This window comes from Halichoerus grypus, chromosome 3 (assembly GCF_964656455.1).
Source record: "Halichoerus grypus chromosome 3, mHalGry1.hap1.1, whole genome shotgun sequence".
Taxonomy (NCBI): Eukaryota; Metazoa; Chordata; class Mammalia; order Carnivora; family Phocidae; genus Halichoerus; species Halichoerus grypus.
In genome coordinates this window covers 54,683,070-54,700,756 of record NC_135714.1, presented here as the reverse complement: position 1 = coordinate 54,700,756, position 17,687 = coordinate 54,683,070, and the positions used below count along the sequence as shown (strand labels likewise).

At 35.6% G+C, this 17,687-nt stretch overlaps 1 protein-coding gene across 1 annotated transcript; it reads left to right on the top strand.

Moving 5' to 3' along the window:
• The first annotated feature begins 2,377 nt into the window (after positions 1 to 2,377).
• Positions 2,378 to 16,365, top strand: LOC118546313 (transmembrane protease serine 11B-like). The gene is made up of 9 exons (XM_036109024.1): positions 2,378 to 2,456; positions 9,019 to 9,134; positions 9,215 to 9,282; positions 10,088 to 10,248; positions 11,902 to 11,940; positions 12,754 to 12,928; positions 14,851 to 15,110; positions 15,464 to 15,606; positions 16,246 to 16,365. The coding sequence occupies exons 1-9, from the start codon at positions 2,378 to 2,380 to the stop codon at positions 16,363 to 16,365; spliced, it is 1,161 nt and encodes a 386-aa protein (XP_035964917.1).
• Positions 16,366 to 17,687: the final 1,322 nt, after the last annotated feature.

Sequence of the window (17,687 nt, the reverse complement as noted above, 5' to 3'; positions counted from 1 at the left end):
GATGCTTTAAAATTGTGAATCATGCAGTTACCATTATTTTTATTGACATTATTATTGTAATTTGATTAAGGGGAATATTTGATTATGCCAGAATAGTGATAAGACCTTACTTGAATTAGATTCAATACAAAAATGAGGCAGTTATAGTTTAATTAAGTATATGGAGTTGGTTAAATTCATTGAAGATTAATTTTTAACCTGTTTTCTTTGTTAAATGAGTTCATTCTGGAATGCAGATTTCTGTTTTTTTTTTTTTTAAAGGCCAAAATTAATTTGGTAAATGAGAAAGTAAATTGTTTCAGGAATGGAACTTTTTAAATATTTAGAACATTATTTAAATAATTTCAGCTATTATTCAAAAATATAATCAATTCCTCGAGTCCATGCATCACATTTACTAGAGGAAGGGGTGAATAAAATATAAACCACTGTGATGTTTTAGATATAAAAGTATCTCCTTAATTGTTTATGATAGGAAGAAATCCATAATGAAGGGGAAAAAAACCATCAGTGCTATAGTCAACAAAATGTATTCTCTAGCACTTCCCAGAGCTTCTAAAAGGAGCTTTCAGTGAAATATATTTTATAAACTGTAATGTGTTGATTACTTGTATAGAAACCATTTCAGCTACTTTAGAGTCACTATTCAGGCTACATAATGTTAAAGTCCCTCAAATTAATTTGCATGTCTCAGAAAGACTAAGCTACCAGATAAGTTACAACTGGCTAATCCAAAAAAATTTGAGACCTCAATATCACAGTAAACATTTCTAGTTATTAGAAGAGACTTATTATCAGATAGTCATAAGGTTCTAAATAGCTATTAATTACCTTAATTGCATACTCCTTTTAAAGTGTCATTCACCTAGTGTAAGAAACACAATACCTGAATAGATTTTTGCTCTGAGGATGAGATTAAACAGCAGGATTCCAGTATGGAAGCATACATGGAATGCATCTGAAATAAGGAGTTTCTTTGAAGAGCTTTGACAAATAATTTTGGTTCTGGGAAACACTGATTAACAAGTCATCAAAGTGGTATAAAGAAGAGGTAGGATTAAGAATAGAGAATAGAGCAGAGAGCGAATAAGACTGGGTGGAGTTACACAGTTGTGTCATAAGGTAATATTTGTTTTTTAAAGGAACTTCTCTACCTAAAAATAAATTGGTCTTAGAGGGATCAAAATGAAAAGATTCTCATATTCATAGGGAATATCTAATATGCCAAATATATCCCCTGATTACAAATTCCTCTGTTTTACAAGTTCTGTTTAGGATGATGCAGAATATGGAAGATTGAAGAAACAGCTAAGGCTATTTTTAAATTTGAAATCAGATTTTTTTAAAGATTTTATTTATTTATTTGAGAGAGAGAGAGAGAGAGAATGAGCATGAGCAGGGGAGGAGGGGTAGAGGGAGTGGGAGAAGCAGGCTCCCCACTGAGCAGAGAGCCCAATGTGGGGCTTGTTCCCAGGACCCTGGTATCATGACCTGAACCTAAGGCAGCCGCTTAACTGACTGAGCCACCCAGGTGCCCCTGAAATCAGAATTTTGTGTGTTTGTTATAGCTCTTCCTCGAAATCAGCAATCTCATGACATCATGTCTTTCAAAATATGCAGGATAGATAACTAGTGTCCAAATTTTATATATATAGATTAGACTGAGGGTAGCCATAAGACCTAATTGTAACCCTAGACCACTCCATTTGGATGATGCCAAGTCACTATATTTTCTGATTATTTGTCATCTAATTGATCGGCTTTGACGATGAAACTTACTTGTCTCTTAATTTATGTGATACAAATAATCCATGTTTATAGTAGAAACATCAGAAAATATAGTTAAGAAAAAGTAAACAAAAAAGAAAAATATCTACCTATAATCTCATAACATGGGATAACTGCAGTTGGTATCATGATATTTCCTTCCACATTTAATTAAAACTTATAAATCGTTAATATTATATATTTGTTTATAAATCTATATATGTCCATGTACATGATATGACTATAGTCAAAAATACAATTAGACCACAACTAGTGTTTTGTAACCTGCTTTAGATAAATAAAAAGAGCAAATTGATTTCTCTTCAGAGAAACCATGTGAATCTTGCTCACTGCTGTATTCCCGGAAGCTAACACAGCACTTAAATATGATTTGTTTAATGAATGAGCATTAGGGTCTATCCTCTTTGAGATGTTTAAGGCTTCTATGTTTCATGCTAACATAGGGACCTAATCACAAATTATAAATTATGTTGAATGAGTTGAAGGAGAGCCAGGTACATTTAGAATGTCTATCATCTGATTTAATCCATTTTTTTTTTCCTTTCATAGGTATGGCATATCCTCCCAGAGAAGATCTTGGCCAGTATGGATGGTGATCCTTATTTTTCTTGGAGTGACAACCATCTTGGGAGTAACTATTGGTCTCCTTATTCATTTTCTGGCAGTTGGTCAGTATTGTCTATTTTTCACTTTCATCCCTACTACTAAATCTCCTTTTATTTTTAGATATTGATAAGAAACAACATGAATATTAAATTTCTTCATGGAAATTTTCTCATCTATTTACTATGTTATTTCAACATAACAATTCTCTATTATTTAATACCAAAGTTTATAAATTTTTTTGAATCAAATGCCTCCTTGAGCCACTCTGTAACTTATATTGCCAACAATGAGAGGATGGGCAAGACTGAAAAGTTCAGTATTTTGAGGCCCAAATGCATTGTCAATAAAGGAGCTTATGCAGTAGGTTAGTAGTTGAATTGTTATATCTTTTAGTAAATATACCTAAAAATTTGGAAACCCCTACTCTTAGGCTCAATTCTGGTTGGTTTATTTTTTTAAAAGATTTTATGTACTTGACACAGAGAGAAAGACAGCCAGAGAGGGAACACAAGCGGGGGACCAGGAGAGGAGAAGCAGGCCTCCCGCCGAGCAGGGAGCCCGATGCGGGGCTCGATCCCAGGACCCTGGGATCATGACCTGAGCCAAAGGCAGACGCTTAACAACTGAGCCACCCAGGTGCCCCTCAATTCTGGTTGTTAAGATATAATTGCTAAATAGCAATGGGTAATCCACAAATGTCTCATCTTTTCTTAAAAATTTAATTCAATTTAATTAACATACAGTGTATTATTAGTTTCAGAGATAATTTAGTGATTCATCAGTTGCATATAACACCCAGTGCTCATTACATCAAGTGCCCTCCTTAATGCCTATCACCCTGTTATCCCATCCCCCCACCCACCTCCTCTCCAGTAACCCTCAGTTTGTTTCCTATAGTTAAGAGATTCATGTTTCGTCTCTCTCTCTCTGTTTTTGTCTTATTTTTTCTTTCCTTCCCCTATATTCATCTGTTTTATTTTTTAAATTGCACATATGAGTGCAATCTTTGATATTTGTCTTACTCTGACTGACTTATTTCTCTTAAGGTAATACCCTCTACTTCCATCCATGTCATTGCAAATGGCAAGATTTCATTCTTTTTGATGACTGAGTAATATTCCCTCATATATATACCACCTCTTCTTTATGCATTCATTGGTTGATGGACATCTGGGCTTTTTCCATATTTTGGCTATTGTGCACATTGCTGCTATAAACTTTGGGGTACATGTGTCCCTACAAATCACTATGTTTGTATCCTTTGGATAAATACCTAACGGTACAATTGCTGGGTTGTAGGGTAGCTCTATTTTTAACTTTTTGAAGAACTTGCATACTTTCTTCCAGAGTGGCTGCACCAGTTTGCATTCCCACCAACAGTGTAAGAGGATTCCCCTTTTTCTGCATCTGCCAACATCTGTTGTTTCCTGAGTTGTTAATTTTAGCCATTCTGACCACTATGAGGTGGTATCTTATTGTAATTTTGGTTTGTATTTCTCTGATGCTGAGTGATGTTGAGCATTTTTTCATGTGTCTGTTGGCCATTTGTATGTCTTCTTTGGAGAAATGTCTGTTCATGCCTTCTGCCCATTTCTTGACTGGATTTTCTGGTTTTGGGGTGTTGAGTTTGATAAATTCTTTATAGATTTTGGATATCAGCCCTTTATCTGATAAGACATTTGCAAATATCTCCTCCCATTCCGTAGGTTGTCTTTTAGTTTTGTTGACTGTTTCCTTTGCTATGCAAAAGCTTTTTCTCTTGATGAGGTCCCAATAGTTCATGTTTGCTTTTGTTTCCCTTGCCTTTGAAGACATGTCTAGCAAGAAGTTGCTGCAGCTAAGGTCAAAGAGGATTTTGATGGTTTCCTGTCTCACATTGAGGTCTTACATCCACACAAATGTCTCATCTAATAGTAGATAGTAGAAGTGACTGTATGTTTATATAAATTTGATCTTATTTTTAAAATTTTTGTTAACACTACTTTCAGAAAGCTTGGTTTTCCAATTTATTTTTACCTTTCAGGAAAATAAAACCTTAAATTTGTGTAGCTATTTAGTGTTTTCAAAGAAATTTGACTTCCATTATTCCACTTGATCCTCACAATAATCCTTTGAGCTAGAGAGGGTAGGTTTTACTACTATCTTTGTTTTCACATGCAAAAAATCAAGATTGAGAAAAGTCAAGTGCTTATTATTATAGGCTTTTTTTTTATATTTTTTTAAAATTTTATTTTATTATGTTATGTTAATCCCCATACATTACATCATTAGTTTTTGATTTAGTGTTCCATGATTCATTGTTTGCATGTAACACCCAGTGCTCCATTTACTACGTGCTCTCTTTAATACCCATCACCAGGTTAACCCATCCCCCCACCCCCCTCCCATCTAGAACTCTCAGTTTGTTTCTCAGAGCCCATAGTCTCTCATGGTTCATCTCCCCCTCCTATTCCCCCCCTTCATTTTTCCGTTCCTACTATCTTCTTCTTTTTTTTTTTAACATATAATGTATTATTTGTTTCAGAGGTACAGGTCTGTGATTCAACAGTCCTACACAATTCACAGCCCTCAGTGTCATAGATGAGCAGAAACCCAGACCTTAACATTCAAGTGTATTATTCTACTTTATCATAAGTTTTTCTGTTTTATTCCTCTGAAATATATTACTCTATACAATAAGGAAGTGTAGGATGATTTTCCTAATACTGTGACAATTCCAGCTTTTCCTTCAACCTGGCCTCTCCTTTGTTTTCTCTAACCATCTTTTTTTTTTTTTTAAAGATTTATTTATTTGAGAGAGAGAGCAAGTAGGGGGAGGGGCAGAGGGAGAGAATCTTCAAGAAGACTCCCCGCTGAGCACAGAGCCTTAAGTAGGGCTTCATCTCACCACCCATGAGATCATGACCTGAGCTGAAACCAAGAGTTAGGCACTTAACCTACTGAGCCACCCAAGTGTCCTATGTTTTCTCTAACCATCTTGGTCTCAAATTTCAAAACTTTTCCTTCAGAAGGGTAATGTATGCTTACAGTCCAGTCTCTTGCCTGCCATGTCTGTCCCTGAACTCTCTGTAGTCTGGATCCTTCTGTCCTCTGTTTGATTCTACTCATTAAAAAATAACATCCATTACATAATTTCCCTTTAAGGAAATTTGCTCCAAGTTTACCAAATCAAGCATCATGAAGAAGCCCAGTAGCTTAATTAGCTATCCTTCCAAAATATAATTTGTATTTTAATAGGTCCCTTCTTCTGGATAAACAATGCATTCATGGACCGGAGTGGTACAAAAGGGAGAACTGCAGACGTCCTCGCTCAAGCAGGACATGTGTGGGATGAGAATTTGCCCTTGACTCTCTCTACATGGTCAACCACGTACAATTTCAAATACAAGGCTAGGTGGGCTTATATTACCTGAAATTAAGTTATTTGAACTGGGCTCCTTGTGAAGTAAAAATATGCACTCAAAACTCTGTTGTAAAGGTCGTCTGGAGTCAGCCTGAAAAGATGGGTTTGCTCTAGGATTCTGACTTAGGAACGAAATCAGTCTTTGTTAATAATACTAAGGGCAACTTGAGTTGGATGACACCTAGAGTAATCTCTCATTCAAGTGGTATGAAATTAGTTTCTCTGTCTGAATATATCTATTGTTTTTAAGACATTATTTTTGAGTTTCTACTTCTTGGATTAACTCAGAGATTAATATTCCACAAGGATCATTATTCTAGAATGACTGGTTCAGCTCTTTCTTAACTATTTTATTTAACAAAACTATTTCCAAAAGCTTACACAGACATTTACAAACAATTGCAAAATCCTTCAGATAGTTTATCTAGTAGTGCTAAACCCTTGCTTTCTCTCAGAATCACCTGTGGAGCTCTTCTAAAGAAGTGTCATCCCTTAGGTTTTCTGTTTCAGTGGAACTGGGGTAAGACCCGCCCATGTATGCCTTTTAGAAGCTCTGTAGTTATTCTAATACATAGATGGTGTTGCAATCCTTGGGTCTAAAGCAATGTTTTATGAGGTAATAAAATATATTTCTATCTTAAGATAGATTTTATTATAAACTTTGGGATGTGGACAGATTACTATGTAAATACTGATCACTGCTATGTCTGTAAAACTGATTATGATTTTAAAGACCACAGTGTAGGGTACAGATAGATTCCCATTCAATTTATCTAAATAATTGTATTATTCAGCTCAAGCTGCCATAACAGAATACCACAGACTAGGTGTCTTAAACAACAAATATTTATTTTCTCACCGTTTTGGAGGCTGGAAGTCCAAGATCAGCATGCCAGCAGGGTCACTATAGCCTCACATGGCCTTTTTTTCTGTGACATATGGGGTTGGGGGGTTATAATTTACGGGAGAGAGAAGGAAGCCTCAGTCTCTTATGTCTCTTCCTATAAGGCTACCAGTCCTATTGGTTTCTGATTTAATTCTATGACCTGATTTATGATCTGATTTAACCTTAATTACCTTGTTAAAGGCCATGTCTCTAAATATAGTCACATAGGGGTTTGGGCTTCAATATATGAATTCTAAGGGGACAATTCAGTTCATAAAAATAATCAAGGGAAAATAAACTTAAAAATCACACCTCAAATCAATCTAATTTTCCAGTAATATAACTAGAGTCAGATATCTAAACATCATGGTTTCTTTAAATATGGACATGACAGATATGACTTTTGACAAATTAATCTGCCTACCTGGAATGCCTGGGTGGTTCAGATGGTTAAGGGTCTGCCGTTAGCTCAGGTCCTGATCCCAGGGTCCAAGGATCAAGTCCCTGCTTCTCCCTGTCCCTCTGCCCCTCCCTCTTGCTTGTGTTCTCTCTCTCACACTCTCCCTATCTCTCAAATAAATAAATAAAATCTGCATAAAAAATAAAATAAGATAGTTTCCTAAAAAAAAAAAATCTGCCTACCTATATATACCCAAGTTCAGCATACTAGATGTAACACAAAATTAGCAGATTCTAGTTGTTTGCTCTTCTATTTGATGATAGACTTCACAGATCAAAAACATGAAATGATAAGAAAGAAGATCTTGGAGTTTATTTTTGCAATTTAGTCTTTGTGATTAGTGAAAAAAATTGCAGAAAGCTAAAGTGATATACCAACATGGCATAGCCAATTGGTGGCAGCGTTTAAACTAGTTCTTCTAACCTCATATGCATTATTCTTTCAGAATGACCTTAGGTAACTTATTAGATAGAACCTAGCATTTGCTTTTCATATATACCAGTTGCCATAAGGAAAAATATAGGAGACCAATGGAAGATAGGAAACTAATTTTTATTTTAGATTGAAATGATATTCCTGACTTCCAGGATAATGAATTATTTTAGCTCAGAGATCACATTTTTCAGTCTATTATTAGCATTCCTTAGAGACTCTGTGGTACTTTTTAAGGTGAATCAAAAGCACAATTGTTCTCAAAATATATGAATGGCTAATTGCTTAACCAAAACAGGGTACTATTTCATATTAGTTCCTATTTTTATTTATTTTATTTTTAAAAAATTTTTATTTTAATTCATTTAATTAACATGTAATGTGTTATTGGTTTCAGAGGTACAGGTCTGTAATTAATCAATCTTATATAATACTCAGTGCTCATTACATCACCTGCCCTCCTTAATGGCCATCACCCAGTTACCCCATTCTTCCACCCCCCCTCCCCTCCAGCAACCCTCAGTTTGTTTCCTGAGATTAAGAGTCTCTTATGGTTTGTCTCCCTCTCTGGTTTCATCTTGTTTTATTTTTTACTCTCTTCCCCTAAGATCCTCTGTTTTGTTTCTTAAATTCCACGTAAGAGTGAGATCATATAATTGTCTTTCTCTGATTGACTTATTTCATTTAGCATAATACCCTCTAGTTCCATCCACGTCATTGCAAATGGCTAATTCCTATTTTTAAAAGTACATGCATGATGTGGAAGAACTACCTCTAAGCTTGTCCTGTTTTAAATTACAGTGGCCTAGTATATTAGACGAAGCAGTTTATATTTGGGGACAGGAAGAAATGGGGAATGTGAGACCTTGTGATGCTCACCAAACACCAGACACCACGTGCTGGAGGGAAGTGAAAAGGCAGTGGACATTCCTCAAGGAATTACTACAAGAAGTACAAAGCAGGCTGATAGGCAATGAGGCAGAAGAAAAATTATAAGAGGATGTAGATCATCCAGAAAGTGAAGGGGAATGTTTGTAATGTTTCCTGTATCAGAAGTGCTTAGAAAGAGTAATTAGGTAATCACTAGACTAAGAATTTAGATTACATATGAAAAAGAGGTTTCATCTCTAGTGCACACTAAGGTGGATTTTAGCAGCTGCCTGGATTAATGTTTTGAGATGGATGCTGAAGATATACCTGGCTTCAATGGGGCAGTGACATCTGTTATATGAAGAAAGGAAGAGGATCACTTCATGAATGCTGGGTAGTTGCCATTTCCAGAATGAGTGGATATTCACTACCTTTCATTGCTTTCGTCTTCCTTTCTCCCTCCCTCTGATTACTTAAAAATCTGGGTCAAATGTTCATTTTGAGAGAAAGATATGGAGGGACTTGAGGCTACTTGTTATTTTAAAATTCTTTGAGTATTTCTTTGTTTCACAGGAAAGATTTTCTATTACCAAGGTGATTTTCATATTTCTGGAATTACATACAATGATAGTTGTGAAAATGGAGCTTCACAAGCCAGCACAGATCTGAGCAAAAATATAGAGACTAAAGTAAGTCAAAGATTTAATAATTTCATAATGAATTTGATTGAAACAGATATGGTAGCTACTTTGTTTTTTTCTCTTGACAGATGTCCGATGCTTTTCAAAATTCTAGTATATATAAAGAATATATCAACTCTCAGGTCACCAAAATTCTGTAAGTACAAATTCAATCAGAATCTTATGGAAAGGGAGGTAGATGATATGTCACATCAGCCACGGTTTTAAATAACAACAATAGAAAAAATAGAAACAGAGAGAGAAGGAAAGAAGGGAAAAAAAGAAGGAAAGAAAGAAAGAAAGATCCATAAATTGTCATTACAATTAACAAATTTCTGTTCAGAGTAGGAACTGTTCTGTACAAATCTGTAATCACCACACTTGAAGGGGAATTATAAAGTTGTTGGTAGCAGCCAGTCCTAACTGACTACTATGATGAAAGATAATTGTAACTTGTGAAAAACAGAGTCCCATCTGATTGTTTTGCTTCTAACTTACTAGCCTTCTCTTCTCCCATCCATACCCATCTGTCCATACCTTTCCTAAAATAATCTTTTGGTGTCTTTAGTAATCACTATCACTATAATGACTGTGAAGCAAAGTGAATTTTAGTGTCATTTAAGATAACATTTGTCTAAATAAGTCTTTGAAGTATGCTTGAGTATGGTGGTGGTCAGGAGGGATGCAGGGAGGAGGGTATCATGGAGCACAGGGGATGAGTGATAAAGGGAGAAGATACTTGTATTTTGGTAATTGCCAATATCCATTTTGGGGAATTCTGAACTTCCAAAACAAAACAAAAAATCCAGAGACTCTTGCACTTCATATGTACTGAGACAATATCTCTGTATTGTTCTTTAATATATGTAAAGGAAATACAATAAAATATAGGAAATTCAATGTGTTCACAAAATTTCTACAAAAGTCAAGAAACAGCACTAGAACATTTCTGTTGTTTCTAGTCCTGATCCCAATGGCTCAAGTGTACAGTTACAGCTGACATTCAAATTTCCTCCAGCAAAGAGGGATAACATGAAGACTGAAATTGAAGTTATCTTACATCAGATACTGAAAGACAACATGGCATTCTGGAATGCAGTCCCTACTTCCATGAGACTCATAGGTATTTCACTTATTTCCATTATTTTCTATTACTTAGGTTTCTGGACTACTTGGAAAAAAAAGTACTAGAAAAAAAGTTAGCCAGGAGTTTCAGGAATTTGCTTTGGGAGAATAATATACTTCTCAACATCTGGTACTCCTACCAATGAGTTAGCATGAAAGGGGCAGTGCCATAAAATCTTTGAAGAGTGATAGGAAGGAGGGCTAAAGTGTGGGCATGCACTTGAGCTTGGAAGGCTTCATGTTTATGTATGAAAAGGGGGGTGAAGGACCCTAACTGAAGCATTATTCCTCCCTTCCCTCTGCTCTTGTGAGGATCTCATTATAGAAAACAGGTTTAGGGCTTAGTTGATCATTCAGTGTGGAGACTGCTGGGTAAGAAGGAAGTTGGGGATACGGAGTTCTCACTGCTTCTTGTGGAAGAATGGAAGTGATACTAACAAAGAAGAAAATTGTCTGGAATCATTTCCTAGAAAACAAGGGAAGAAAATGATAGGATTTTGACCCAGTACAGAAAGTGAAGTCTGTAAAGATCTTGAAGATCCTGCAAAGGTCTTGAAACTCTTATTTGGATTGTTAAAAGACCTGTTAGGTGATAAGCATGTAGTTCAGAGCCCAGTTTTGTGGTTCTTCCAGACTGAGAGTTGATCCTAGTGTCCTTGAAGGCTATCAAGGCTGACAACTGTCAGTTATAGCTCCTTTGCCTCAGAATACCTGTCACCAATGGACCCCTCATGAGAAGTGAGTTTGAGGTAGAGCTCCTCAAAAGAACAATACAATTGCTCTGTGGGTAGCTGTAGGGAAAGAAGGCTGCCCCTCTATATCTTAGGGGTTTAGTCAGCACTTGTTGGTGGGTCTTCTTGTAGTTCCCTACTCTTTCTCTTTCTCTCTAAAGTCTCTTCCCAGGGACACCTGTGTGGCTCAGTAGGTTAAGCATCTGACTCTTGGTTTCACTTAGGTCATGGTCTCAGGGTCATGAGATCAAGCTCTGCATGGGGCTTCATGCTCAGCGGGGAGTTTGCTTGAGATCCTCCCCCTCTCCCTCTGCCCTTCCCCCTGCTTGCACGGTTTCTCTCTCTCTCTAATAAATGGGTGAATCTTTAAAAAATAGTAATAATAATAAAAATAAAAATAAAGAATAAAGTCTCTTCCCAATAGAAAAGAGACTTGAATTTAAGTTAAATTCACAAAATTTCATAATTCAGTCACAGTAATGAGATGACTCTAAAGAGATAGGCCCAATGAAATAAAATTTTAATTAGAATTTTTTTTCTTTATAGATAACTCTGAGTATTTCAGAGAGATGAGAATTATCATAAGGAAAGAAATCCAAAGATAATTAATGCCCAGTCCCTCTTTTAGTGAGAATGTCAGCTTCTCATCTCAGTAAATATTTTACTGCAACTATCACAAAATTGAGAGCTTTGTTTTTTATTTCTTTTTCCCCTTTCCTATACTACCTGGTAGAGATGTGGAGAGATGGTCAAAATATAATAAGTAGGAGGGAGAGGGGCTGATAACTGATATGTGAACCAGTCTGAATAATTAAATCTTGGGTGTAATTGGGCTAGGAAAGTTAGCATGTACGTTCCTGGATTGAAGATAATTGCTTGATGATATTTTATTAATTTTATGGTTTTTTTTTTAATTTCAGAAATCAGCAAGGCTAATGTTGAAATGCTTACCAACAACTGTAAGTTTAGAAACTATGATAAATTTAACACATTCACAAATATTTCCCTATCATTAGTCTAAAAAGTGTCTTGAAATATATCATTTGGAAATCCATTAAGTAGTCTTTCAAAATTATTAGATATACCAGATATATATCTGGAATTTCTTTTTGAAAAACACTGGCCTGTGAATTTTAACATTTGTAAGGAGTTTTCCAAAGGATGAAATGAAAACTGATCTCAAAGAATGGAATCATGAGTGAAAAATATCATACTGAGTAAGTTAAAATAAAAAGATTGAAGGGGAAAAAAGACAACTTAAGATAATAAGAAAATATAAAAGTAGGCTATATCAAATACATTTATTATAAGATAAAAAATAGTTCTGTATCTTTTAAATGAATTTTCTTTAGAGTATCATGTTGCACACAAGATACATCCATGCATTCATTCACTCAATGGACACTTATGGTGTATGTATTATCCACATGGGGCTTTAGAGATAGCATTTCATATTCTGTGCAAGATACAGACATAATGAAGTAAAGTCTCCACCTTCAAGGAATTTGCAATCTACTTGGGGAGATGAGAATTATAACAAATAGATAAAATAAAAGTTGAAAGATGATCGAGAGAGAAAAAGAAGATAAGTAAGTCACCCAAACCAAGATGGAGTCGGGTACCATGATCACAGTACATTCCAGGAAAGACACAGCATTGCTTAGTAGCTGCTGGACAATCACTGAAGGGTTTCAAGTAATGTTTTAAGATGTATTTCTTATAAAGCATAATCAAAGATAGCTGCTCTTATATAAAAAAAATCCTTTCTTCAGGTTGTGGAAGATCGGCCAACAGTATCACACCAGGCAACCGAATTGTGAATGGGAAGAATGCCCTGGTGGGGGCATGGCCATGGCAAGCCAGCATGCAATGGAAAGGTCAACACTATTGTGGGGCATCTCTGATCAGCAGCCGATGGCTATTATCTGCAGCTCACTGCTTTGCTGAGTAAGTGTGAAGGTCTGACTTACTGTAGGATTCTGGGTGCAGGCGTATTTTGGGTCATCTGTGGGGATTGACCTAAATGTGTGAACATTCACCAAGGTCAAATGAAATTTATAATTACCTGCATAACTGAAGGGCAGCAGAAGCATTTAAATTTGTCAAAGAGGAACAACACCTGGCTGGCACAGCTGGTTGAGCATCCTACTCTTGGTTTCTGCTCAGGTTGTGGTCTCACGGTGGGATGGAGCTCAGCACGGAGTCTGCTTAAATTTCTCTCTCCCTCTCCCTCTGCCCCCCCCACCATGTTTGTGCACATTCACTCTCTCCTTCTCTCTAAAATTAATAAATAAATCTTAAAAAAAAATAAATTTGTCAAAGAGGAAAAGGTGAATAGAAGTAATTCACATTTTCCAAATAGCTACTTTGGCCTGACATTAAGGGTTTTATTTATATCATTTTATTTAATCATAACAATAATTCCGTATGGAAGGTATAATTTAATCTATTTAAAGATGAGGAAATTAGGGTTCAGAAGTGACATAACTTGGCAAAGTTCATACAGCTCCTAAATTAACAGAAGTTGAATGTGACACCAGGTATGCCTGATTCCAGTTACTATGTGCTTATTTAACTTGTCCTCCAGGTGTTTACTACCTAACTGAAAAAATTTAAATGTGATATATTAAAGGTGTTAGCATAGTGTAGTAGATGCCACATATACAAGACAGTAAGTTCTGTGAAAATTTGATGAAGAAGGAGAACATATCCAGCTGAGGGATGAAGATGTAAGATTCAACTGGACCCTAAAGATAAAAGATTTGATTGATGAGGTGGGTAGATGGGAAAGAACAACATGTATTTTGAATTTGGAAAACCACTTTCTTCAGATGTGTTTAGGTGGAAAAACACACATTGTATTCTGTAGACAGCAAACAAAAAGAGCAATTTGAAGAAGGTTTGTTAAAAGAAACATTAGAAAATATACTCGGGAAAATTTGATGGGCACATTTCTAATTGACAAGATGCTTACTTTCTGAGAAAATCTCTTTTACAAAGCCTGGTTGCAGGATTTGTCTTTGAAGTAATTTTCAAAAAGTAGTCCATAGATAGGGGACTACCCAGGGGACTTGTTAAAAGTGTGGATCCTTAAGCCTCACACCAGACCTTTTAAATATAAATCTCAGGAGATGGAGCCTGAATTGATTCTAAGGGAGTAGAGTTTAAGAAACACATTGAGTGTGGGGAGTCACTGAAGGTTTTAGAATGGGAGAAGGATTGAAGAGTGTTACCACTACATGAAGTTTTGAAAATTAAAAACAAAACAAAACAAAAACAAAAACAGCACCTAACATTTTGAGGGAAGGTGAGAAAAGTTAAACAGGTTGTTAGGTCCTAAATTGAGAAAGAGTTTCAGTGGAGAACTGGAGAAATGATCAGAAAATTTATATTAGAAGCCAAAATGCACTGACTTGGTAAACATAACAGGGTGATTGGGTAAGAACAAGTGACGATTTTTTTATATATAAAGATGTCCAGAAAAAACAAAAAAAAGATGTCCAGAGCCTTCCGCAGGTGCTTGGAATCCGGGGTGTTTGGCAATGAGAGTGATTCTGGGTCCCATCCACTGAGGATGCTCATATGACTCCTACCCAAGTCAAATGCTCAGAAACTGGGTGGGGTTTTAATAGCAGAAGACATCAGTGGCTCTAGCTAGGAGGATTTTGCAGAAATATGACAGCTATAATAGTTCTTAGCACTATTTTATTTGCAACATCTCAGTGCCAAAGACACCTTTAAAAATAAAAATTTGATGTTTTCTAGTGTTGGTTGGGAGCCTCACGCCTTACAGTTATGAGGTAATGACCATTATGAGCACTGTTGTTGCTCAAAAACTGCATGTATTTTAATTAAATTGTGTCTTTCAGGAAAAATAATTCAGACGATTGGATTGTCAACTTTGGAACTGTAGTAAATAAACCATATATGACACAGAAAGTCCAAAACATTATTTTTCATGAAAATTATAGCAGGGCTGGAGTTTATAATGATATTGCCCTTGTGCAGCTTGCTGAAGAAGTCTCTTTTACAAAGTATGTTCGTAGGATTTGTCTTCCTGAAGCCAAAATGAAGTTCTCAGAAAATGCCAGTGTTGTAGTTACAGGATGGGGAACACTTTATATGAATGGTAAGTTTTCCTGTAAAAAGGTAATAGCTTCATGGGAATAATTATTTAAACAATCAATCAAATAATCAATCAATCACTCTCTCATGGAATTAGCCAGTAAATATACCAAAAAGAAAACCAAGTGGAGGGGCCAAATTGTCTTCAATTTCTAAAATACCTCTGGGAATAAGAATTGGAAAAGTTGAAATTATGTGTGAGACAGCCAGCTACAGTAAACACCAGAAAGGGACCAATCTATGCTGGGACTGGCCTGGCTCTTGCTGACCAAAAAAATCTACTTTATTCTATAGATGTTCTTTGTCTCAGCAATCAAGGTTAAGATTCCCATAATACACAGAATTTATTGCCTTTAGGTCCCCTTCCAGTGATATTTCAGCAAGCCTCTCTGAAGATTATCGACAACAAAGTTTGCAATGCTCCACATGCATTATCTGGCACGGTGACTGATAAAATGCTATGTGCTGGATTTATGTCAGGAAAAGCTGATGCTTGTCAGGTATGTGTAGACACATTAACAAATCATTTTATCCCAAAGTACCAATTAAATGGAAATTTTTATCAACACAAATTTTTGTGTGTGTGTTAATGATTTCCATAGAGTAGCTTATTTTGATCCACATAATGGATATTTATTGATCCTGGTTATGTATCAGACACCAGGCTAGAGGCTGGGAATGCACTGGTGAACAAAATCCCTATTCTCATGGAGTTTTCAGTCTAGGAATACATACCAAGGACAACACTTACCTGGTAATAAAATAAATTTGGCCCTGTTTTTTGGGCAATCAGCACAGTAGAATGGTGCTTCCTCCTTATCCAGAGATGCAGCAGGAGGTCTAGCATGTGCACACGTCCCCCATTCCTCAGGCTTCATTATGCAACAGCCACATCATTTTCTCCATAGTCAAGGCTGAACTCATAGAGTCTACTCTGCCCAATTCAACATATGGCAGCTGTAGGCAATATATTCTGGTTTGTAGTTGCTCTGGGTTTTGAATAAACCCAAGTTCCACAGTTCTGAGCCCAAAAGAGGGTGGACTATTTTCGGTGCCCAGGGGCTTTCGATAAGTCCAGAGAAGCAATAAAATGAAATTCTTTGACAGCACGAGAAACATGTTTTCCTATCTTCTTCTAGAATGATTCTGGTGGACCACTAGCTTACCTGGACTCTAGAAATATCTGGCACCTCGTTGGAATAGTAAGCTGGGGTAATGGATGCGCTAAAAAGAATAAGCCAGGTGACTGCTTATCGTGATTGGATTACTTCTAAGACTGGACTCTGAAAGAAAAGTAACTTTGGAATGGAACATAAAGACAACTGCAGGGTATTCTTATCTGTTGCTTCAAGTCTTTCTCTTTTGATTGTTGATAAAAATCTTTTTCTTACATTCAAATACATAAAGTTCTTTATCAATATTTTATTATATCTAAAACACTATCCATTAATTTATTTATCTATTCAAATAATATAAGAAACAGGAAGGAAAAAAAGAAAAGATGGCCAAAATATTTTTATTAATAGCCTAGTTCTTTTTTTTTGGAATTTTTTAAATTTAAATTCAATTAGCCAAGTTATAGGCTAGTTCTGATTTATCTTACCATTATATTCAGAATTTACCTTAACTTATTTTTCAGAATTTAAAAAAAATACACATTTTGTTAGTATGAGAACATATATGCTGGGTCTACCAAATAAATTATTTTTAATTCTATAAATTATAATTACACTTTGTTAAACTGGGATATGTCAGATAAAGAAATAATATACATTCATTTTTTATTTATATGTGAGATAGTTTGTGTACCTTGTATAATCATATGATCTTGGAGTGGAGAAGGGATATGAGCTAGAACATTTCTCAATTTATAATAAAGGAAATTAAAGACTAGAGAGGAAAAATTATTTGCTTAAAGTCACTCTTCAGTTGTGACCCTCACATGAACTTCCCCTGGTAGAATTTAGATCCAAAATTAGTCAGGAGTTTAAAAATAATCTTTAGGTTGTAATTATTTATATAACATTTTATTCATGTCATCTTTTTGTCATTTGTTTGCCTTTGTAGCAAAAACAATGTGAGGTCTTCAAGGGCAGGGAACTGTGTGGCAGCTCTTGTAATAAGTCTCCTTACAGTGTATGTACAGATAAATGTAGGGAGGACTGACTTTGTAGTCTCTGCAAATTATTTACCTTTTGTAATTTCCTAAAATAAAAAAATAGCTAAAATTTTCAAAAGTAGCTAAAATAAACTAGAAAAAATACTCCTTCCTTTAATCATTTGTGATGTTACTCTTTCATTCTTTCTTTATTATAAAGCATAACTCAAGTGATATGCATGATGTCAAGCCAATCCATAGCTAGGTGTGACAAGATGGTGTTTTCTCTCCCCACTCCTTTCTCAGGCAGGTCACACATATTTATTGAGCACCTAGAGTGTTTCAGGAACTATCAGGTATAAGCATACTATCTTCTTTCAAAGATGCTGAATTTAGTGGGCAAAGATGGGTAATAAACATATAAATAAGAGAATTCTGGGTTATGATAAATGTAATGAAGAAAACAAAAAGTAGTATGATAGA